The sequence below is a fragment of the Oncorhynchus masou genome, chromosome 21, assembly GCF_036934945.1.
Source record: "Oncorhynchus masou masou isolate Uvic2021 chromosome 21, UVic_Omas_1.1, whole genome shotgun sequence".
Classification (NCBI taxonomy): Eukaryota; Metazoa; Chordata; class Actinopteri; order Salmoniformes; family Salmonidae; genus Oncorhynchus; species Oncorhynchus masou.
In genome coordinates this window covers 37,915,648-37,941,009 of record NC_088232.1, presented here as the reverse complement: position 1 = coordinate 37,941,009, position 25,362 = coordinate 37,915,648, and the positions used below count along the sequence as shown (strand labels likewise).

The window sequence follows — 25,362 nt, the reverse complement described above, 5'->3', positions numbered from 1 at the left end:
GCCATAAAACTCTAACTGTTTCAAATCACCATTGGCCTCATGGTGAACTCCCCGTTTCCCTACTCTCCGGCAACTGAGTTAGGAAAACGCCTGTATCTTTGTAGTGACTGGATGTATTGTTACACCATCCATCGATTCTGTTTAAAAACGTTTCTTAAATAGAAGCAAACGGAACAGGGATAAACATAACTGAATCTGTCCAATATAAACTCTCTTTTGCCACGGTTGGACTAATGATTACACCCTAGATCAGCTAGATGCAGGCAAGAGTGTGCAAGGTGAAATGTAATGTGCCACTGTCTGTCCATGTGTCAGTCTGTCACCTCAACATTTTCTCTCAACCTGTGTGCACCCACGTTGTAGGCTAGGTTGTAGCAACTTCACGATGGGTATAGTGAAAATGTGAGTATCACGTAGTAGCCTAAACCTATCGCTGTTATACCAAACTGGATGAATGGAATATGAATGACAGTCATCCAATATGCTGTAATAAACGTCTCCGACTGCCACTGATGCACAATGCATTGGTTAGGCTGTACAGTGCACTTTGAATGTCTAATACACACAATAGACTGGGATGGTGATTTCCCAGAGTCAAAATCCTGCAATAAGAACTATGGTGCTAATATGTGTGTAAAGTCCTTAGAATTGTGTTCTGTGGGTGTCACTGAGTAGGCCGATACCCCATCCATAGGTCAGGCTGTACGCATGCCCCCAATGCAATTCTGAATTTAAATACATCCACAATGCGATTTCAACTGATAGGCCTAATTATCTTTTGTTGAATTTATATAATAACATTCCCAACCTGGTTTAGCATTACCTAGTACAATTGTGGCATGTTTTCATGCCAATTCCACTATTGTTGCTCACGCTAAATGTTGTTCACATCACACATGTACAGCTGCTCCGGTTAATAGAACTCCCTGGGCTTGTTCGACGTTGCAGCCGACAATACAGGCGACGGCCGACTGACTGATCTACAAGAAACATTTTATTATAAATAACTACTCATTATCAGTCAGTCACAATTTACCCTTGATACATTACAGTTTTGATCCTCATCGAACACGGCCCCTCCTTGTTCGCTCGTCTTTGGTGGGCACGAGCAATATAAATGGCTCATCTTTGCCTCAATCAAAATAAGAGGCGTTGTCAAATAAAGTGATTTGATAAATCTTCTGTCTCATAACCTGACAGACGTCAATTATAGCGCAAGCTTGCGCTGAGAGAAAAGAGGAGGTTCTTAAAGAGAGTTTTATTTATGTTTCCAGTAGAAAAATAAATTACAGCAATATTTCACAGGGACCTAATTTATTGTATTTGTCTTCTCATGCAAGAAAACTGGATAAGATTACAGTAGGAAATCAAAAACTAAAGCGAAGGAGAGGAGGATGAAGCGGCGCAATGCGGACTGCAGCAAACTCCGACGGCCGTTAAAACGGAACCGAATCACCGAGGGCATATACGGCAGGTATATGAAGCCAAGCGATGGGTTCTCACGTCCGTAAGGTTTTTTTGTAAGACTCCTTCAATGCTTGGCTGGGTTGTGTGCGAGTATCTAGTTAGCTAGCTACTATGTCTCTCCTAAATGTAAAATGTCACTGACACTCGCAGTCAAGTGAAATTGGCTAGATATCAAGTAGGTAACCAGTATATTTGTGGGCAGATTAGCATAGCTAAATGGAGAGGTGTAAATTATATTTGGAGTAACATTAGGCTACGAACCAATTGATAGGCCCTAAGCCATAGCCTGGGGTTGTTTTAAACACCCCTGCTTCAATTAGGCATCTCGATTAACTATGTATCCCATATTGTCTGCAGTAACTAGCTAAATTCGCCCTACTAAGACAGCCCCCTAGCTGGGGTATGGAACAGTTATACCTATTTCAGACAGGAGCTGTTATGTTACGTATAAAAATGTTGATTACCCTTTTCAAACAGCTCCTTATTTGCAGGTATAACCCTTTTATACGTTAGTGGGAAGGGTGGGGGTTGTTAGCGAACTAAACTCCATGGTGAAGGAAGTTTATGATGAACTTCTCCAACTGAGTGGATCAGAGGCCAGGCTTTGGAATCGAGTTCTCTGATTGGATCAATACTTAAATATATATATAATGAAACGCCCACCTATGTTTGTCGTCTTGTTGCGTGCCTTTGTTGAAATCCAAACGTTTTCAGTAGACGTTAATCAAATACAACAAGCGGCGGATTTAGGTAAAGGCTATATGGGCAACCGCACAATTGTTTTCATAATTCGGAATGATGACATTTGCGCGACCGGTTTTCTATCGCTCATTTGCACGTCAATGATATCAGTCACCATGTGGGACAATTAACCTTGTCGGAGTGGGCGCCCTGATGCTAGTTTGTGAGCGAGGCAGACTACTACCTGGGAAGGTCTGTGTGCCACAGAAAGTATTTGACTCTCGTCACAAAATTTAAGGAAATTAGAAGGGGAGAGTATTTCGGCCAGCCATTTTCGTGCCTGCCAACCCCCCCCCCGTTATTTGATTAAAAAGTTTAATCAACTACAACTACCGAAATAATCTGACTCGTGACAAAATTAAGGAAATTAGAAGGGGCGGGGAGGATTTCGGCAGGCAAGAAAATGGCCTTGCCAAATACTCCCACTTAATTTTGTCACGAGTCAAATTCATTTCGGTAGTTGTATTTGAACGTTTTTATAGGAGAAAAAAAGGTACACAAGAGGACAAACATAGGTACAAGGTAGGAGTTTTCATGATTTTTTTTTTTATATATATATTGACCTTGGGCGAATCAATGTAATCGGAGCTAGATTCCACAAAGTCTGGTCTCTGCTCCATTTAGTTGAAGTCCATCAGAAACTTCCTTAACCGTGGAGTTTAGTTCGCGAGGGGGTTGTTTGCAATTCAAATTAGGGAGGTGTCTGGGTTTTCACTCCACCCTTGTACTTGATTGATGAATTAAGGTCAATAATTAGTAAGGAACACCCCTCACCTGGTTGTCTAGGTCTTAATTGAAAGGGAAAAAACAAAAATCTGTTGACACTCCGCCCTCCGTGGAATAAGTTTGACACCCCACCCCACCCCACCCCAATGAATTTACCTGCAAAAAAAGAACCATTCACACTGACCCATTGCCTGTATTTTGGTTACAGGGTCTGTGAAAATGCAGGAATCATGACAAAGACTTTAGGTGGCTTATTTTTCCATGTCCTACCCTGTACTCCTTTCAAATATACAAAAAGCAGGTATAAAAAAAACTAAGTTAGTGGTTTTGGTCTGCATATGAAAAGGATGTTTGTCGCAGTAAACCACCCCTCTTCCAGCTTATTTGCAAACTCAGTTGGTCAAAAGAACTTTGTCTTTATTGCACCCTATCATTCAGAATTGAACACGTGCATCTAAATAAGACTACCTAATTAAAAGCTTCTTACGGTCAATTCCCGTGTCTTAAATTGTAGGCTACAAAAATAATTTAGGCCTACACTAGTTACATAAAAAAGCTTAGAAACAGGGCAGATGCATGCAGACTGTGACAGCAAGCACCTCTCCATGTGACAACTGCAGCTAGTAATCTGTTGAGGTGGAATAGCTCTCAAACCTTTCTCCGTAGGGTAGTCAGCAGTTAGTTTCGCCCACGGTTGGATGCGTGTGAACTGCATAATTCTCTAAAATTACGTTGAACATTCTATTCTCTGACAACAGCTCTGATGGACATTCCTGCAGTCAGTATGCCAATTGCATGCGCCTTCAACTTGAGACATCTGTGGTGTTGTGCGAAAGAACTGCACATTTTAGTGGCCTTTTATTGTCCCCAGCACAAGGTACACTATTGTAACAATATTTCTGTTTAATCAGCTTCTTGATATGCCATCCCTGTCAGGTGGAAATGCTCACTAACAAAGATGTAAACAAATTTGTGCTCAAAATCTAAGAAATACACTTTGTGCATATGGAACATTTCTGGGATCTTTTATATCAGCTCATGAAACATGGGACCAATACTTTACAAGTTGTGTTCTTTTTTTGTTCAGTGTAGTTGCTTGCTTGTCAAGACATGACAATTATTTACACATCATTTGTCATTGTAATAATGCTATTCTGAAGTCTATAATTGTAAAAAAAAAAAACATTAATTCCCAAATCTGTTATTTATCAGCGGAATATGAACTGTCAGCTGGCAAGACTGCAACTCCTGCTCTCCGTGGGAATAAATGTGTTCTAATAAACCCAGTCACTTCACAACATTAATAAATGCAATCTTGGAGAAAAGGCAACCATTTTGATGGCAATTATAGAAAAGTGCGAGATCCCAGCATTCCGGTGCTGTTAGATTTTTTTTCTCAATTTACATTTTTTGGTAAATTGGTGGCATTTTATAATGAGTGTCTGGCATGACAAAAAACGTTACAGTTGAAGCACCTCATGGCCATTGGAGTGTATAAATGGTAGGCCTATATTCACACAATTCAGTTATTTATAAACTGTCAAGAAATCTACAATTTTTATTAGGCTTGTGGGAGTTTTTATTTAGGAGATTAAAAAAGCAACAAGAGAATATTTAGAGTCTGCTCTAGATAATGATTCAACCATTGGGGTAAACAATGCAGATGAGCAACCCCATGCTTCAGCCATGTTTCCAGTCTAGCCACGATGCTGCATCAGGATACAGTTGATGATGCTTAATGCTAAAATAGCACACATGCCTACAATATAAAGCATGTACACTACCTAAACATTTTACTTTTCATGAATGTTATTGGGCTCATTTCTGGAGGGGAATATTACATTTGAAACCGTTTCATATGTTAAGGCTATTGTCATCATTTAGATTGTTTAGAAACATTTTATAAAACCAAAATCAGTTTAAATATCAGATTATATGGTTGGCTATTGATACTTTGCCAGACTGCAAATGAAACCTGAAGTCATCCATGATTGAACTTCTGCGTGCATGACTTGCTTTCCTGTGATCTTGGCCCTGACCAGTAATTTTCTCATTTTGACCAGTAGTTTTCACTTTGTATTGGGCTGGTGTGCCACTGGCAAATTTACCTGAATGTCAAGCCTTGAATACTAACTGCATTAAAAGGTGTGTAGTAATTGCTGATATGAAAGATATGTTCATAATTTTTTCGAAACCATACCACAAGCACTGCATCTTAATGTTCAGAATGTGTGTCGGGGCTCTTAGCAAAACTCCCCCAGCCAGAAAATACTATTGTCAGTAGGCGCTTAAGGTAGTTGACATCTGGGAATAGGTTAGACGTGGAGTAGCTAATCTTTGAGTTTTTGATCAGGTGCTTTTTAAAGCCCACACCTTGACACAATCCAATCTTATTGAAAAATGGTTGTGGTGTTGGACACACAAACTCATAAATGTCTCTCTCTCTCTCATATATATATCTCCAGTACCTTCCTGTACCTGAAGTTCCTTGTGGTGTGGGCTCTGGTGCTGTTGGCAGACTTTGTGCTCGAGTTCAGATTTGAGTACCTGTGGCCTTTCTGGCTCTTCATCAGAAGTGTGTACGACTCCTTCAGATACCAGGGGCTGGTGAGTGTCTGGCTGTCTCCTGGGTGGGCCTGACTGATCTTTATTTGTTTTATTTAGTTAACCTTTTATTTAACTAGATTTGTGGTTTAAAGAGCTATGTTGTTCTCCAGAAGCTCCATCTAGCCTAAGCCCTTCTCTAGCTCTGCCTTGTTTTTCCACCCCCTGCTACCCCAACCAGTGTTTTCCACAAGCACATGGAGTAGCTAGCAAAGTAGAAAAAGCTTGCTGTTTTTTCAATCAAATCACAGTAAGCCTATACGCCAGAACTTCGTGGCTATATATGAAACTGACTTTTTTTTGTACATTATTTTTTAAATTTTTTTAAAGTAGCGTAGTCAATTCAAGTTGAGGCATTGATGTCGGATTTGTTGTATTTAACTTGTGATTTAATCATCAAGCAATAAATGCTGATGTGGATAATATGTGACCCACATCTCTCATTGTTGGTAGCAATGTGTTTTTCTGATTTTTGGCAGATCTCCTACTTACCCCCCTCACATCTCCTCTCTTCTAGGCATTCTCAGTGTTCTTTGTGTGTGTGGCGTTTACCTCTGACACCATATGCCTGCTCTTCATCCCAGTACAATGGCTGTTCTTCGCTGCCAGTACCTATGTGTGGGTGCAGTACGTGTGGCACACAGGTAAGCCTTCTTCTTAGTGAATTAGTGTGTGGGTATAAAGACTATGGTCACTGTATTGAACTATTTAAGCCTAGCTGTAAAGAAATGGGACTAGTGACAGGAGGTTCACAGGATCAAATCTCACAATACTATTTCCTGGAGTGAGGCACCAGCTATAGTATACACAGAGCACATACAGTGTACTTGTAAAGTATTCAGACCCCTTCCCTTTCTACATTTTATTTGCAAATTTAAGTACAGAAATCAATAAAAAATACCATATTTACATAAGTATTCAAACCCTTTGCTATGAGACTCAAAATTGAGCTCAGGTGTATCCTGTTTCCATTGATGTTTCTACAACTTGATTGGAGTTTACCTGCGGTAAATTCAATTGATTGGACATGATTTGGAAAGGCACACACCTGTCAATAGAAGGTCCTACAGTTTACAGTGTATGTCAGAGCAAAAAGGGTACAAACCATTTCTGCAGCATTGAAGGTCCCCAAGAACACCGTGGCCTCCATCATTCTTAAATGGAAGAAGTTTGGAACAACTAAGACTCTACTTAGAGCTGGCTGCTTGGCCAAATTGAGCAATCGGGGGAGAAGGGCCTTGGTCAGGGAGGTGACCCAAAACCCCATGGTCACTCTGACAGAGTTCCTCTGTGGAGATGGGAGAACCTTCCAGAAGGACAACCATCTCTGCAGCACAACATCAATCAGGCCTTTATGGTAGAGTGGCCAGATGAAAGCCACTCCTCAGTAAAAGGCACATGACAGCCTGCTTGGAGTTTGCCAAAAGGCATCTAAAGGTCTCTGACCATGAGAAACAAGATTGGCCTGAATGCCAGGCGTCAGTCTGGAGGAAACCTGGCACCATTCCTACGGTGAAGCATGGTGGTGGCAGTATCATGCTGTGGGGATGATTTTCAGCAGCAGGGACTGGGAGATTAGTCAGGAAAGGGAAAGATGAACGTAGCAAAGTACAGAGAGATCCTTGATGAAAACCTGCTCAGGACATCAGACTGGGGCAAAGTTTCACCTTCCAACAGGACAACAACCTGAAGCACATAGTCAAGACAATGCAGGAGTGGCTTCAGGACCCAGCCAGAGCTCGGACTTGAACCTAATCGAACATCTTTGGAGAGACGTGACCGAGCTTGAGAGGATCTGCAGAGAAGAATGGGAGTAACTCTCCAAATACAGGTGTGCCAAGCTTGTAGTGTCATACCCAAGAAGACTCAAGGCTGTAATTGCTGTCAAAGGTGTTTCAACAAAATACTGTGCAAAGTGTCTGAATACTTATGTAAATGTAATCAGTTTTTTTTTTTTTTAATAAATGTGCAAAAATGTCAACCTGTTTTTGATTTGTCATAATGGGGTATTGTGTGTAGATTGAGGAATAATAACTATTTAATCCATTTTAGAATAAGGCTGTAACGTAACAAAATGTGGAAAAAGTTTAGGGGTCTGAATACTTTCCGAATACACTCAACTTGAGTGACCTACATTGACAAGCTCTCCTAGTATCATCTGAACACACACAGGTGTGTGTTTCTCTGCATTGGGTGTGAAGCATGCATTACCAGATTTCTTCCACGTTCCCAATCTGCGTGTTATGTTTACAACGAGCCGGCTTACTTCTCAGAATTCCCTGCAGCGTCCGTAAGTGATTGTGGATGTCTGTAAAAGTTGTCAGTGCGATTTAGCCGTAGCTCCTGTTGACCAGGACATTTTGGGCTTCGGTGTAAAATTGAACTCCTGACGAGACCAAATGCCACAGTAGAGCAGAGATGCCAAACGCCTGCTGCACACACCACACCATCAGGCTTTGACATTAATGCTTGTCCAGGGCAGGTAAAAAAAATAAAAAGGCGGACAACCAGGATATAGATTAATTGTCTGAATAGGATAAGGTAAAAATCACTATCAAACAATTACTCCAATCAGAATTTGCTCATTCAACGCAGGGCAGTGTGTGGTTGACATTCTGACTAATTGCCTATTCCTATTTGCTTTTGCTCATTTCAATAAATGTTATTTGCACAAAGCAAGAGAACAATGTCGACAGATTAAAGTCTCACCAAAGCAGCGCAAAATGTCTGGTCAGAATAACATTTTAAAAATGTGGATGATCTGGGCCAATAGCTGAAGTCTATAGAGGACACTCTGGTGTCTTATTGTTATAGAAGCCCAAATGTTCTATTGTCTCCATTTTATATGACTTGGCTTATTAACCCTCTTGTTGTGTTTTGTTTCCTGTTAATTCATTCTGTGTTCCCGGTCCAAAATGACCACCCCATTTTATAGCTGGTTATATATCCATAATAATACATTATCACCTAATGCTGCGTTAGATCTTTTTATCAACTTAAGTTCTTGTGAACATTACAAGTTTTAAACTTCTATTTGCTATTCATGGCCTTTAGGCCTCATTGACAATACTGTGCGCAGCCGTATTCATCGACCTGGCCAAGGCTTTTGACTCTGTCAATCACCGCATTCTTATCGGCAGACTCAACAGCCTTGGTTTCTCAAATGACTGCCTGGCCTGGTTCACCAACTACTTCTCAGACAGAGTTCAGTGTGTCAAATTGGAGGGCCTATTGTCTGGACCTCTGGCAGTCTCTATGGGAATGCCACAGGGTTAAGTTCCCGGGCCGGCTATTTTCTCTATATACATCAACATTGTCGCTCTTGCTGCTGGTGATTCTCTGATCCACCTCTACAAAGACGACACCATTCTGTATACTTCTGGCCCTTCATTGGACACTGCTAACTAACCTCCAGACGAGCTTCAATGCCATACAACTCTCCTTCCGTGGCCTCCAACTGCTCTTAAATACAAGTAAAACTAAATGCATGCTCTTCAACCGATCACTGCCCACACCTGCCCGCCCGCCTTGCGTCACTACTCTGAACGGTTCTGACTTAGAATATGTGGACAACTACAAATGCCTAGGTGTCTGGTTAAACTGTAAACTCTCCTTCCAGACTTATATTAAGCATCTCCAATCCAAAATTAAATCGAGAATCGGCTTCCTATTTCCCAACAAAGCATCCTTCACTCATTCTGCCAAACATACCCTCGTAAAACTGACTATCCTACTGATCCTTGACTTCGGCGATGTCATTCACAAAATAGCCTCCAACACTCTACTCAGTAAATTGGATGCAGTCTGTTTTGTCACCAAACCCCATATACTACCCACCACTGCGACCTGTATGCTCTCGTTTGCTGTGCCCTCGCTTTATATTCGTTGCAAAACCCACTGGCTTCAGGTCATCTATAAGTCTTTGCTAGTTTTAAGCCCCACCTTCTCTCAGCTCACAACAGCAGCACCCACCCGTAGCACGCACTCCAGCAGGTATATCTCACTGGTCACCCCCAAAGCCAATTCCTCATTTGGCCGCCTTTCCTTCCAGTTCTCTGCTGCCAATGACTGGAACGAATTGCAAAAACTCACTGAAGTTGGAGACTCATATCTCCCTTACTACCTTTAAGCATCAGCTGTCAGAGCAGCTTACAGATCATTGCACCTATACATAACACATCTGTAAATAGCCCACCCAACTACCTCATCCCCATAATAATAATAATATTATTATTTGCTCCTTTGCACCCCAGTATCTCTACTGGCACATTCATCTTCTGCACATCTATCACTCCAGTGTTTAATTGCTAAGTTGTAATTATTTTGCCACTTTGGCCTATTTATTGCCTTACCTCCCATATCCTACCTCATTTGCACACACTGTATATAGACCTTTCTATTGTGTTATTGACTGTACGTTTGTTCATTCCCTGTTTGTGTTGCACTGCTTTGCTTTATCTTGGGCAGGTTGCGGTTGTAAATTAGAACTTGTTCTAGAACTGGCCTACCTGGTTAAATAAAGGTGAAATTAAAAAAAACATTGACCTGAGCTCATACAACTCGTTTTTGAGTAAAAAAAAGCAATGTATGGATTATGTTGACTATAATAAACTCAAATTAAACATATTGTGCTATTTATCACAGACTACTTTGTGTCAAAGTTTAACAAGGACATTTGTTTTGAAACCATTTCACATTTTTAAATAGTGGCAGGATTTTATGTATTCAACCCGGGATATGGAGTATCTCGTTGGCCCTGGGCTCATCCTGATAACATTTTCAGCCGACCTCTCTTCTCAGGTGGGGATGACGACCAGGACAAATTCCCATTCTTTGACCGGAATGTAACAACCTCAGCAGAGCCCGCTTCCTCATTCCAGGATTGTTCCACATTGGTTGTCTCTTGGTCTGGATCATATTCTGTGTTGTCTTCAACTTCTGACACTTCCTTCTCTAATGCATCTTCACTGTCAGTTTCCTGGCCTGTCTCCTCATCACCAATGTCATGATCAAAGATATGATCAAGAGCCTCACATACAGTATATCGTTTGGTCATTGTGCTGTCACAGAATGAATTGGTGAGCAAGGCCTCAAAAAAGCTTTATATACCAGAGCTGTTAGAAAAGTTCTATATATTATTGAAACAATGTTGCAATTGTTTGTTTGTGAGAATGCCAACAGGTGTGGTTCCCGTGGGGGAAAGATTCTATTGGGGAAAGGTTCCCATGGGGGTTGCCATGGAAGCCAAGAAGGGGAGTGAGGTGTGTGTGTGTGCGCGCTCAAACACACATGCATGTGGGATCTGGGCGAGGAAGTGTTTCCATCTGATGAATGGGCATGTGCCTGAACTCAATTTTATACACTAATTGTACTCTAACCCATTAATTTCTAATGACCGGTCATTTTGACCGGGAACACAACAGGTGTACAAAAGTTAAATAAAAACACCCAAAATGCTATGAAAATTATCTAAATGTATTTTGTGTGGTCATGGAACCTTATGACAATCAGATTAAATTAACTTTCAGAGAGAACTTGTAAATGGGTCCAATTTGACCGGAACCCAGCAGGAGGGTTAAGCCACTCTCAGTTGAATTCATACTAGATTTTTTTTTCTTCCACCATTGTCCAAAAATAATATTGTGATTTGTTACAGACTTTGGTTTTTCCATTTAAATTGAGGTTGCATGTTGGGCGCACCAATTGGTGTCACCTCGTATGTTTTACACCTGTGCTGGCTTGTCATCTCGTTAGTCAGAATGAATTTGGCTGGCCCAGTGTTCCAGTTGTCTTGAGAGATGTGGAGGGTTAACACCTTTTAAGTTGTGTCTAAGTTTGATGTGGGTTTTTATTTTGTTTGCCTCTTCTTGGGCAAATTTAGTGGGAGCTCGTGGTGGGTGTCTTGGGTCCCAGTTGTTGTTGCTAGTCAACATTCAGTGGAGTGTCTTTCAGAACCCCTCCTAAAACCACAACTGTTTTGGTTGATTACAGTTACTCTTTGTTAGTTCCCCCTTCTGTTTGATCGGCAACTTTTGTTTTTCTTGCTGGAGAATGTAACAGCTATCCCCCTCTCCTTATCACTACTGAAAAGCTGCCCTTTTGTGGCTGTGTATCTCATTTCATCACTCAAAAGCTGATCTACTCTGCTGCTGTCGTGATGTTTGTTCTTTGTCTGGTAAGGGAGGCTGCTGTACTGACCACCCTGTAAGTCTCTGGTTTCATGTTCCGAGGAAGTAAATCTGCACATATAATTATTTAAAAAAATGTTTTCTGTTCTAAAACTTATATTTTTCTTCACAGAGAGGGGGGTCTGTCTCCCCACAGTGTCCCTTTGGATACTCTTTGTGTACATAGAGGCAGCCATCAGATTCAAAGACCTGAAGAACTTCCATGTCGACTTGTGTCGCCCATTCGCTTCACATTGGTAAGTTAAGTGTTTTGTCCAAGCCCTGGCAGGATCTTTGTCTAGGCTATATGTGTGGATCTGTGAGGAAGATGGACTAAGATTCTGTCTCAGACCCACAGGCCAAGGAGGGAAGTGTTCTGCCCCATTTGACTCTCGGAAAACAACATTATTTCAGCTTGTTAAGCATAATATACAAGTAATGATATATACAGTGCCTTGCGAAAGTTTCCGGCCCCCTTGAACTTTGCGACCTTTTGCCACATTTCAGGCTTCAAACATAAAGATATAAAACTGTATTTTTTTGTGAAGAATCAACAACAAGTGGGACACAATCATGAAGTGGAACGACATTTATTGGATATTTCAAACTTTTTTAACAAATCAAAAACTGAAAAATTGGGCATGCAAAATTATTCAGCCCCCTTAAGTTAATACTTTGTAGCGCCACCTTTTGCTGCGATTACAGCTGTAAGTCGCTTGGGGTATGTCTCTCAGTTTTGCACATCGAGAGACTGAATTTTTTTCCCATTCCTCCTTGCAAAACAGCTCGAGCTCAGTGAGGTTGGATGGAGAGCATTTGAACAGCAGTTTTCAGTTCTTTCCACAGATTCTCAATTGGATTCAGGTCTGGACTTTGACTTGGCCATTCTAACACCTGGATATGTTTATTTTTGAACCATTCCATTGTAGATTTTGCTTTATGTTTTGGATCATTGTCTTGTTGGAAGACAAATCTCCGTCCCAGTCTCAGGTCTTTTGCAGACTCCATCAGGTTTTCTTCCAGAATGGTCCTGTATTTGGCTCCATCCATCTTCCCATCAATTTTAACCATCTTCCCTGTCCCTGATGAAGAAAAGCAGGCCCAAACCATGATGCTGCCACCACCATGTTTGACAGTGGGGATGTTGTGTTCAGGGTGATGAGCTGTGTTGCTTTTACGCCAAAAAGTTCAATTTTGGTTTCATCTGACCAGAGCACCTTCTTCCACATGTTTGGTGTGTCTCCCAGGTGGCTTGTGGCAAACTTTAAACGACACTTTTTATGGATATCTTTAAGAAATCGCTTTCTTCTTGCCACTCTTCCATAAAGGCCAGATTTGTGCAATATACGACTGATTGTTGTCCTATGGACAGAGTCTCCCACCTCAGCTGTAGATCTCTGCAGTTCATCCAGAGTGATCATGGGCCTCTTGGCTGCATCTCTGATCAGTGTTCTCCTTGTATGAGCTGAAAGTTTAGAGGGACGACCAGGTCTTGGTAGATTTGCAGTGGTCTGATACTCCTTCCATTTCAATATTATCGCTTGCACAGTGCTCCTTGGGATGTTTAAAGCTTGGGAAATCTTTTTGTATCCAAATCCGGCTTTAAACTTCTTCACAACAGTATCTCGGACCTGCCTGGTGTGTTCCTTGTTCTTCATGATGCTTTTAACGGACCTCTGAGACCATCACAGTGCAGGTGCATTTATACGGAGACTTGATTACACACAGGTGGATTGTATTTATCATCATTAGTCATTTAGGTCAACATTGGATCATTCAGAGATCCTCACTGAACTTCTGGAGAGAGTTTGCTGCACTGAAAGTAAAGGGGCTGAATAATTTTGCACGCCCAATTTTTCAGTTTTTGATTTAAAAAAGTTTGAAATATCCAATAAATGTCGTTCCACTTCATGATTGTGTCCCACTTGTTGTTGATTCTTCACAAAAAAATAGTTTTATCTTTATGTTTGTAGCCTGAAATGTGGCAAAAGGTCAAAGTTCAAGGGGGCCAAATACTTTCGCAAGGCACTGTATGTATATCCCCCAAGCTCAGACACCACTTTCCACAAAGAGAGAGAGTGCATGCTGGTTTCAGTCTGTAGCATTATTAAAAAGCATACATATTCTAAGATGGCTTAAGGAATATTTCTACAAGGTCATACACCACTGTTTGGTTGAAAATACCTACATTTATAGTCTAAATACTCTTTAAGACATTTGAGTGGATTTAGATTTGAGCCTGTATAATGTACTGTAATTGAGCTGTTCTATAGTAATGCAGGATATTAGGGCAAGTCATTCCTCCAGCTTTACTTTCCTGGGTGATCTTCATCTCAAGGCTTTTTTCATAGCACCTATGCTTGTCATCTTGTGAATCGTTGTCTTGGTGATGTGTTGTCTGAACTTACTTACCTCCCTGAACTCTATCCATCTCTCTGTAGCATTGGCTACCCAGTGGTGACGCTGGGCTTTGGATTCAACAGCTACGTCAGCTATAAGATGCGCTTAAGAAGGCAGGAGGTAGTGAAGAAGGAGAACGAGTTCTACATGCAGCTCCTGCTGCAGGCCCTGCCACCAGAGCAACATATGCTCCAGAGACAGGAAAGGGAGGCAGAGGAAGGTGAGAGATGCACACAACTGATGCTTCAGACACAGTCCAAGTGATGTTGGTCAAATGTGTTTAATCTCACTTTCATTCTCTTCTTTCTTACTTCCACCTTCCATTCAGCTGCATTAGCTAAAGGGATATCTGAGATGGACTCCATCCCAGTCTCACAGAATGGCGCCCCCGCCAGTAAAAAAATGGCAGCTATACTGCCGGAGCTGGAGTACAGAGATAAAGGGAAAGAGGGCCGCGAGCCCAAAAAGCAACACAACAGCATCCAGCCGTCATCGGTAGACTCTAAACTCCAGGAGATGGAGTACATGGAGAACCATATGAACAATAAGATACTCACCACAGAGCTGGTGGGCAGCACAGAGAACCTGCTGCTGAAGGATGAGAACTCCTCATCCTCGAAAAACTACAAGAACTCCAGCAGAAACGCGGCAGTCAACTCCTTGCCCTGCAGACACTGCGCCACCAACGGCAGCGTCCCATCAGCCCCTTCCTCCTTTTCCTGGGGGAAGAAGCAGAAGTGTGCAGCAGGGAAGGGTCCAGCAGTCGGCTCTCACAGGGATCCAACAGACAACTGCATCCCTAACAATCAGCTAAGCAAGCCTGAGGCGCTTGTACGGTAAGAGGGTCTTTCTATAAACCAGAGTACCATTGAGGATTTCCAATACTGGACAAATTGTTACAGCTGTTAAGTCACTGATCTGCCATTTTTTTTTTACACTACATTAATCTCTCTAGGGTCTATGGGACGCTAGCGTCCCACCTGGCCAACATCCAGTGAGATTAAAAATTTGGAAAAGATACAACTATTTTACATAGGTTTAAAGATTAACTTCTTGTGAATCCAACCATGGTGTCAGATAAATAAATAAAAATGCTTTACGGTGAAAGCATACCTTACAATTATTTGAGAACATAGCCCAGCAGACAAATTATTAAACAGTAACCAGTCAAGTAGAAGAGTTACAAGTCAGAAAGAGAGAAAATGAATCACTTACCTTTGATCTTCATAAGTTTGCACTCAGACATTAATTTATTCAATAAATGTTCCTTCCTTTTGTTCGATAGTCTCTTTATATCCAAAAACCTACGTTTTGTTCATTTTCTTCAGTAATCCCTGTGGATTACTGTGGATCAAACACGGTTACAACAAGCAGACAAAAAAAAATCAAAATTGTGTCCGTAAAGTTCATAGAAACATGTCAAACGATGTTTATATTCAATCCTCAGGTTGTTGTTATCCTAAATAATAAATATTTAAATCGCACAATAATGTTGTCAACATAAAAGGCAAATAAGAAAGGCACTCTCTCGGTCGCGCATGAAAAAGCTCTGACACGGCAGGGTCCACTCATTCAGACTGCTCTTACTCCCTCATTTTTCAGAATACAAGCCTGAAACAATTTAAGACTGTTGACATCTAGTGGAAGGCGTAGGAACTGCAATTTGAGTCCTAAGTCAATGGATACTGTAATGGCATTGAATAGAAAACTACAAACCAAAACAATCCAACTTCCTGAATAGATCTCTGGTTTTCGCCTGCCAACTCCGTTCTGTTATACTCTCAGACATTATTTTAACAGTTTTGGAAACTTGTGTTTTCTATCCAAATCTACTAATTATATGCATATCCTATCTTCTGGGCCTGAGCAGAAGGCTGTTTAATTTGGGCATGCTTTTCATCCAAAATTCCAAATGCTGCCCCCTACCCTAGAGAAGTTAAGATATAATGGGGGATCATAGCTATATTCAATAAAATTCACCAGTTGATTTAAAGCCTATGTTTTTCCCGTTCTCATGGTTGGTGTCTTGACGGATTTGTCCAAAATCGTGACATTTGTCTTTGCATTTATACCAGTTTAAGTTGTCGTTACCATATATTAAGCATTAATCAGTTACAGTGCCTTCAGAAAGTATTCACACCCCTTTCCACATTGGTGTTAGCCTAAATTTAAAATGGATTAAATTGAGATTTTGTCACTGGCCTACACCCAATAATACCCCATAATGTCAAAGTGTAATGATGTTTATTTAAAACAAGTTTTGACCAATGAATTAAAAATAAAAGCAGATGTTTTAACCTCTAGTGACACCCCATCCCGTGAACGGGACCGTTGTCATCATTTGACACTAATTAGCATAACGCAACGGGCATAGATCTTCCTAGAAAATCTTCCTAGTCATGAAAATCACAAGTGAAATATATTGGAACACAGCTTAGCCTTTTGTTAATCACCCTGTCATCTCAGATTTTCAAAATATGCTTTACAGCCAAAGATAGACAAGCATTTGTGTAAGTGTATCGATAGCCTAGCATAGCATTATGCCTTGCAGGCAACCTTGTTATGAAAAGCAGTCAAATTAAATCGTTTACATTTGAACTTCGGATGTTTTCACTCACGAGACTCCCAGGTAGATAGCCAAAGTTCATTTTTTCCCAAAAGATGATTTTTGTAGGCGAAATAGCTCTGTTTTGTTCTTCACATTTGGCTGAGAAATCGACCGGAAATTGCGGTCACGACAATGCCGAATTAGCGCCATAATATCGACAGAAACATGGCAAACGTTGTTTAGAATCAAGCCTCGAGGTGTTTTTCAAATATCTATTCGATAATATATCCACCGGGACAATTGGTTTCTCAGTAGAAGCGATTGGAATAATGGCTATCTCTGTACTTTACGCAAGATTTTCTCTGGGAGCGGGTATTCTTCAACATAAATGCGTAAAACTACGTCAAAATGCTGTAGACACCTTGGGGAATACGTAGAAAGCGTAAGCTGGTTCATAGCACATTCACAGCTCAATGGGGACTCATTTGCACGCAGCGCTTTCAAAATATGGGGCACTTCCGGATTGGATTTTTCTCAGGGTTTCGCCTGCAACATCAGTTCTGTTATACTCACAGACAATATCTTTACAGTTTTGGAAACGTTAGTGTTTTCTATCCAAAGCTGTCAATTGTATGCATATTCTAGCATCTTGTCCTGACAAAATATCCCGTTTTAAAACGGGAACGTTTTTTTTTCCAAAAATGAAAATACTGCCCCTAGAGTAGCAACAGGTTTTAAGACAAAGTATTCAATCCTAAATGGGTTCAGTAGTAAACATTTGCTTAACAGGTCACACAATAAGTTGCACGGACTCTGTGAAATAAGTGTTAACCATGATTTTTGAATGACTACCTAAGTTCTGTACCCCACCAATACAATTGTCTGCCAGGTTCCTCAGTAGAGCAGTAAATTTCAAACAGTGCGATTCAACTACAAAGCTCAGGGAGGTTTTTCAATGCCTCACGAAGAAGGGCATCTATTGGTAGATGGGTAGAAATGCAGACGTTGAATATCCCTTTGGGCATGGTGTAGTTAGTCATTACACTGTGGATGGCGTATCAATACACCCAGTCACTACGAAGATTTCCTAACGCATTTTCCGGAGAGGAAGGAAACAGTTCAGGTATTTCACCATGAAGCCAATGGTGACTTTAAAACAGAGTTTAATGACTGTGATGGGAGGAAACTAAGGACGGCTCAACATTTGAGTTACTCTACAATACTAACCCAATTGACAGTGAAAAGAAGGAAACCTTTACAGATGTTTTTTTTCTTCTCCAAAACATGCATCCTGTTTGCAACAAGGCACTAAAGTAATACTGAAAAAATGTTGCAAGGCAATTAAACCTTTTGTTCTGATTACAACGTGTTATGTTTGGGGCAAATACTAAGTACCACTCTCTATTTTTTCTTAGTTTTTTAGGTTATTGTTGTGCTGAAATGTGAATTTGCCTCCCAGTGTCTGGAAACCTGGTTGTCTGCTTTTCTTTTAGGATTTTGCCTGTGCTTAGCCCTATTCTGTTTCTTTTTTATCTTAAACCCTTGGCAAAAAAGGAAATACGAAGCAGAGTAACTCTCTGGTCCTTCTAAAACTTACTTTTCTAAAATAATGTCAGCTATAGCTTGCAAAATAAACAAATTTGATTCTGGGTGACAATGCTATTTTTCCCCAACATTTTCCTCATGAAATTGCTAAAGGTTTTTGTTTCCTTTGCTTCCTTACTTCCTAGTGTTGTGATACTGGTATTGTGACAACACTAATGTATTAACTGGAGTAATTCCTGCCTGGATGTCACAGTTCTCACATTTTCAGGCCAAAGTATCAGTAACTTGCTGGTGCATGAAGGGTGCCTCCCTTTTATCAGATCCCACAGTCCCTGATCTCAAACGGACCATGCTGCACATAGATAGGCATTAAGTAGACCTGTTTCAGCTGTGATATCATTGGACTGGGGTGTGAGAAAGTTGGACTATTACAATCTATGGTTTGCCACAAAATTATGCTGGCTGAAAATGAGAACATTGAGTTGTATGTCTGAACTTTTTGGCTCTTTAGTTGTACAACTGGTGCTGTACAGACACATTGGTGTGAGTGGGGGTGTAAGGTTGTTGGTGAAATCAGCAGAAAGTCGAATGATGGTGTTTGTGGCAAGTTGTCAAATCAAATTTTATTTGTCACATACACATGGTTAGCAGATGTTTAATGCGAGTGTAGCGAAATGCTTGTGCTTCTAGAATGCAGTAATAACCAACAAGTAATCGAGCTAACAATTCCAAAACTACTACCTTGTGCATCTGTAGAAGTTTGTGCATCTGTAGAAGTTTGTGTGCTTTTGGTGACAAGCCGAATTTCTTCAGCCTCCTGAGGTTGAAGAGGCACTGCTGTGCCTTCTTCACGATGCTGTCTGTGTGGGTGGACCAATTCAGTTTGTCTGTGATGTGTACGCCGAGGAACTTAAAACTTACTACCCTCTCCACTACTGTTCCATCGATGTGGATAGGGGGGTGTTCCCTCTGCTGTTTCCTGAAGTCCACAATCATCTCCTTAGTTTTGTTGACGCTGAGTGTGAGGTTATTTTCCTGACACCACACTCCAAGGGCCCTCACCTCCTCCCTGTAGGCGGTCTCGTCGTTGTTGGTAATCAAGCCTACCACTTGTGTCGTCCGCAAACTTGATGATTGAGTTGGAGGTGTGCGTGGCCACGCAGTCGTGGGTGAACAGGGAGTACAGGAGAGGGCTCAGAACGCACCCTTGTGGGGCCCCAGTGTTGAGGATCAGCGGGGTGGAGATGTTGTTGCCTACCCTCACCACCTGGGGGCGGCCCGTCAGGAAGTCCAGTACCCAGTTGCACAGGGCGGGGTCGAGACCCATGGCGAGCTTTGAGTGCACTATGGTGTTAAATGCCTAGCTGTAGTCGATGAACAGCATTCTCATATAGGTATTCCTCTTGTCCAGATGGGTTAGGGCATTGTGCAGTGTGGTTGAGATTCATCGTCTGTGGACCTATTTGGGCGGTAAGCAAATTGGAGTGGGTCTAGGGTGTCAGGTAGGGTGGAGGTGATATGGTCCTTGACTAGTCTCTCAAAGCACACTATGAGGACGGAAGTGAGTGCTACGGGGCGGTAGTCGTTTAGCTCAGTTACCTTAGCTTTTTTAGGAACAGGAACAATGGTGGCCCTCTTGAAGCATGTGGGAACAACAGACTGGGATAGGGATTGATTGAATATGTCCGTAAACACACCAGCCAGCTGGTCTGCGCATGCTCTGAGGGCGGGGCTGGGGATGCCGTCTGGGCCTGCAGCCTTGCAAGGGTTAACACGTTTAAATGTTTTCCTCACGTCGGCTGCAGTGAAGGAGAGTCCGCATGTTTTGGTTGCGGGCCGTGTCAGTGGCACTGTATTGTCCTCAAAGCGGGCAACAAAAGTTATTTAGTCTGCCTGGGAGCAAGACATCCTGGTCCGTGACGGTGCTGGTTTTCTTTTTGTAATCCGTGATTGGTAACATGTGTGCCCTGCTTTTGCCACACTGACTTGGGGCTTCCCTGCCTACATTATTTGGACAGTAGTAGGGCTGTGACGATACCAGTATTGCAATATTTTTTCCATGGCAAAAATGGAACCGCGAAGCAGACCTAACTCTTCGGTCCTTCAATAACCTGCTGTGTATATCAAATGTTTTCTATAGCTTGTAAAATAAATGTGACTGGATAACATATTTGTTTCCAACATTAGGGCCGTTTTCCTAAAAGTTAAATCAGCTTTGTTTTGTTAGTATCGTGGCAAGGAAACAAGTATCGCCATACTGGTATAGTCCCAGCCCTAGACAGTAGCCTATAGGCTTAGTCAAATTTTTTGCTGTAAACACTTTTGGCTGAAGGGTGTTTTCTTACTGGTTAGTGTTGAATTGATTGTACACTTGTAAAGACAAAAGCTGTGTCTAGTATGAAAGAAAAGTAAGTCATTTTAAAGCGCAAAGAGGAGACATTTCATCAATTCAGAACAACACATAATTAAATGGTTACAGCTTAATCAACAATTTGGAATATCAAAACGCTGACTATATCAATCGGCAATGACCTGATTGGCTAAGGAAAACAACTGACGACAGACAAACACTAAAACAACTGTCAGGGACAGGCCAACAGCCAGAATGGAGGGCTGAAGGCGAATCTGCCATCAGCAGGAGGCTTTGACAGCCGTAATACTTAGGCCACAGCCAAATACAAACCTCTACGCAGCAGCACTCCACAGAAAAGAGTTGAGTACAAAGATGGCCCTACTAAAACAGTCTTATGGGCAGATTAAACTAATATAAACCTTTACCAAAGCCTGGAGAAAGGAATTGTGGATGATCCAAAACCTACAGTTTCTGCATACACCGAATCTTTATCAAATTCTCTCATCCCTTCCTCATTTTCTTTCCTTTCCCTCTCTACCACTGCAGGCTGGAGCAGGATGTGAAGAAGCTGAAGGCAGACCTTCAGGCCAGCAGACAGGTGGAGCAGGACCTGCTCAGTCAGATCGTCTCCCTTGGCAGCGCTGAGCGCTCCATCCGCTCTGAACTGGGCCAGCTGCGCCAGGAGAACGAGCTGCTGCAGAACAAGTGAGTGGGCAGGTTAAAGGTTAGGAATTGACTACTGGATCTGATCACCTGCTGGGACCAGTGGGGCTAGCGTTGCTAATAAAGTTAGGTAGCTTGCTTAATTTTGACAATATGGTCAAACAAACATTCTACATTATCCACATTGATAAGTTTGTAATTGTCAAAAAAGGATGCCATCTTCTGGTTGAAAACGTGAAATGTCGCAACTCGGGTAAAACACAATATTCCAACTTGATCATTGAAGTGAATTTCCTACTCCATACTTACAATAGCACGTGAGGCTTTTCCTAGTCGGGGTAATGCAGTCAGGAAAAACTCAGGGGACCTAGTTCAGACCTAAAGGTTATCACTGCTTGAAAACCGAGGACTGAGCTTGGAATGTCATGTCAAAATGCTAGTCTAAAATACAAATAATTCTGGTGTGAGGACTGGTCATAGTAAAGTTTATAGAGGGGATCCTGTCTGCTTCATATCACAGCAGCAGAAATAGCACTTATGCATCTGGCTGCTATAATTGGCCAATTAAGTCATCACTGACCAGCTGGGGACTCCTGGGTGTCCTTGGTAAGGGGCATTACATAAGACCACCCTAATATGGTAGTTAGCATGTACATACAGACACAAACTCGGTGGTTATGGGTGTTAATTATCTGATGCAATTAAAGGTGACATGTAGGCCCTCCCAGCCTGCCCCTAATGACCAGCTTATTCCTATTGCCGCTCAAGAGTCTGTTTCACTCGTTCGGTCTGTTGGTGGAGACTGGTGCACATAGCTCTGTTGGCTATGCTCAAAGATAGGCAAAGGATGCTAGGCTAAGGGTTACGAAAGTGCAAAGAAATTATTTAAAGTTTACTTGGTTACCAAACTCGGCCATCTTGCTCTCTCACCATCTCCACACACGGTTAACTTATACTCATGATGAAAATGACTACCTTTTAGTACTGTTAAGAGTGAGCATGCACACACTGGGGGTGGAATGGAATCTCACTGGCTGCTGGCTAGCATGGTGCTGCATGGTCTGTGGCTGCTGTGTGTGTGCAGACTCCATAACATCATCCAGGCCAAGCAGAAGGACAAGCAGAAGGACAAGCAGACCATGGGCCAGCTGGAAAAGAGGCTGAAAGTTGAGCAGGAGGCCCACGCCAACGCAGAGAAACAACTTGCAGATGAGAAGAAACGCAAGAAGCTGGAGGATGCCACTGCAGCCAGAGCCGTCGCACTAGCAGCCGCATCCAGGTATAGGCTCCAGAGATATTCACAACTATTTCATAAATATATCTGCGTTTAGTTGAGTTCTCTCTGTCTGCTCCACAGGGGGGAGTGCACAGATACAATGAGGAGGCGGGTCACGGAGCTGGAGACGGAGTGTAAGAAACTAACCATGGACATCAAGCTCAAAGAAGACCAGCTCGGAGAGCTGGAGATGACCGTGCAGGTGAGGTTCAGTTAAGATGGGTATGTTTTTGTTGAAAACAGGATGTCAAGAACATGTTTAGTTAAGGTAGCTAAAATGTTGACTCTAATATTAGACCTAGTCTTCTTAAATAATTAGGGCTAAGGGCATTCCATAGTGACATGTCCTGGTCCAGAAATACTGAGGAGAATTTCTGTCTGCAATAAAGCCCTTTTTATGGTGTAAAAACTCATTCTGATTTGGGTGGACCTGGATCCCAAGTGGGTGAGCCTATGCCCACCCATGGCTGCGTCCCTGCCCAGTCATGTGAAATCCATATATTGTGGCCTAATGAATTTTTCAAATGCCTGATTTCCTTCTATGAACTGTAACTCTGTAAAATGACTCATTCACACCTGCTGTACACTGGCACACAGACAATGTCACTTAGTGATGTGTTCTTCCCCCTCAGGAGCTCCAGAAGTGCAAGGAGAATGAAAAGGACACAGAAGTGCTGATGTCAGCGCTGTCGGCCATGCAGGAAAAGACCCAGCACCTGGAGAACAGCCTGTCTGCAGAGACCCGCATCAAACTGGACCTGTTCTCAGCACTGGGTGATGCCAAGAGACAACTGGAGATTGCACAAGGTCAGTGTCTAGCCCCTCTGCAGTACTGCCTCAGTCACACCTATTTCCTACTGTATGTGATTGATGTAGAATAGGTTGCATGACATGAATGTCTTATCTGACATTTTGTGTGCGTCTGTCTCAGGTCAGATACCGCAGAAGGACCAGGAGATCAAGGACCTGAAGCAGAAAATAGCTGAGGTGATGGCTGTCATGCCCAGCATCTCCTACACAGCTGACAGCAGCAACATGACTCCCATGGCCCCCCACTACTCCTCCAAGTTCATGGACACAAGTCCCTCCGGCCTGGACCCAAATGCCTCCATCTACCAGCCACTCAAAAAGTGAACGCTTCCTACAAACCGTCACTCTTTGTTTCATTTTTTTAAGCCGACCTCCAGAACTCCGACTTGTTTTTCCTTGTCAGATCCGAAGGATGTTGTATTGTGACTATTTATTATAGTATTTTTTTAGAAGACTAAGGGAAATCACATGTAAACCATTTTTTTCTTTTGGTAAATGTCTAGTGAAACCTTACAGAATTGGGCTTATGTAGGATGTTTCAGTTCCCCCTTCTACTCCATCTGTTACTTGGTCTTGGTTAAGTCTGGTGTTGGTTTTTTAAATTTAAAATCTGTGATGTGGATCTCTGCAAGCAGGAGTGCTCACCCTTATTTCCATGTTGGACGTTCTTATTGCGGAGAGTGGATACCCATTTATTTTTATGGTAGGACGTTACAATCTGTACGCTTGTATGGACTCGAGCCCTGTTTTGTCAATGGTATTTTTCAGTCGTGAATATCAGACCAAATTGAACGTTCCATTGGCTGTTCTTGGGGTTTTGTGGTATTGGTTCTATTATGTTTGAAAGTGGATTGTGTGGTCTCCTATTTACTTGTTGATCTTACCACAAAGTTGAATAAAAAAAATCATTGGGATGAGAACAGAGCTGTACCAAGATGTTATGTTAGAATAACAAGGGATAAACTGTCACCGTAAACTATCCTCAACAACTCCAAATGTTGAGTATCATCTACAAAATTACATTTATTTCCCAAAAAGCACCCTAATTTCTACAATACTTTCCAAAAGTGTTAAGCAAAGGCTGTATTAAGAGAATGACATGCCTTCTCTTTAAGCTCAGAATATTCTTTCGCAAATTGTCATGATCACAGTGCCTTGAGACAGGACCTCAGTGGTGGGAGTTAGTAGCCTGCTATGCTAGAAAGGACTGAAGTACAGGGCTTTCCAACCACATACAATTATAACCTGGACCCTAATCATAGGTTCAGAAAAGATAGCCCATCTACTTTCAACAGTTCTGACAATATGGCCACTTGTCTAGCATGGTCTAATATGGTAACGTTACTACGAAGTCTACTCCAAACAGGCTCCCAGCATGAGAGTCTACTGCATCCAACTATAACACATCTCTCTACTGGAAACTCCTGTTCCTTTAACTATTGTCCCTAATTATGTTTTTATTGTTTTGACTTAATTGCACGGTTAAAATTCCACCGTTGATGGATTTTGTGTGTCTCTCTGACCTGTGTGTGTAAGTTATACAAGAAATACGGCTCTGGAAATGAACGTGACTTTTCCACAGAATTCTGCATGATAAATCTCCCTTTATTGCTGAATACTCAACTTCAGCCCATTTGCCAAGAAAGGATTGATTGTTTTCTAGGAATATACTGCAAAGACATTGGTTGACGTGTTTGACATTCATTCTCCTCTGACTTGTCTAAAGTATGTCAAGCAGGTGGGAAAACTGCTCACCTGTTTGTAGTAGACTGTTTACGTAGTTGAAAGCTTTGTAAATGTTACAGTATTGGCTACTGCCTGGGACATAGGTGTTAAGAACAGTCAACAATTTCTTTGGTATTGTTTTTTTTACATATTATTTAACCGTCATTTTCATTCCCTGCAGGGAGGAATAGCTTGAGCCTGATGTGGTTTGCTGTCATCTGAAATGGTCATTTGTGTGGTTATAACCTACTGTATATGGAAACTTTTTCTACAGATTAGTTTAGTCAATTGGTCCTTCAACTGATGTTGAAAGTATAAAAACATGTATTTAAGTATG

The 25,362-nt window shown here is 41.8% G+C and overlaps 1 protein-coding gene across 2 annotated transcripts; it reads left to right on the top strand.

Moving 5' to 3' along the window:
- The first annotated feature begins 1,284 nt into the window (after nt 1-1,284).
- On the top strand, nt 1,285-25,362 carry LOC135508297 (macoilin-like). 2 transcript variants are annotated; one of them, XM_064928385.1, is made up of 11 exons: nt 1,285-1,474; nt 5,400-5,541; nt 6,056-6,182; nt 11,839-11,962; nt 14,147-14,325; nt 14,434-14,941; nt 21,098-21,256; nt 22,299-22,493; nt 22,572-22,692; nt 23,126-23,297; nt 23,422-25,362. In XM_064928385.1, exons 1-11 carry the CDS (start codon nt 1,395-1,397, stop codon nt 23,622-23,624), a joined length of 2,010 nt encoding a protein of 669 aa, XP_064784457.1. In that variant the 5' UTR covers nt 1,285-1,394; the 3' UTR covers nt 23,625-25,362. The 2 variants fall into 2 exon arrangements, with proteins under 2 accessions (XP_064784457.1, XP_064784456.1); XM_064928384.1 differs by having other exon boundaries at nt 23,123-23,297.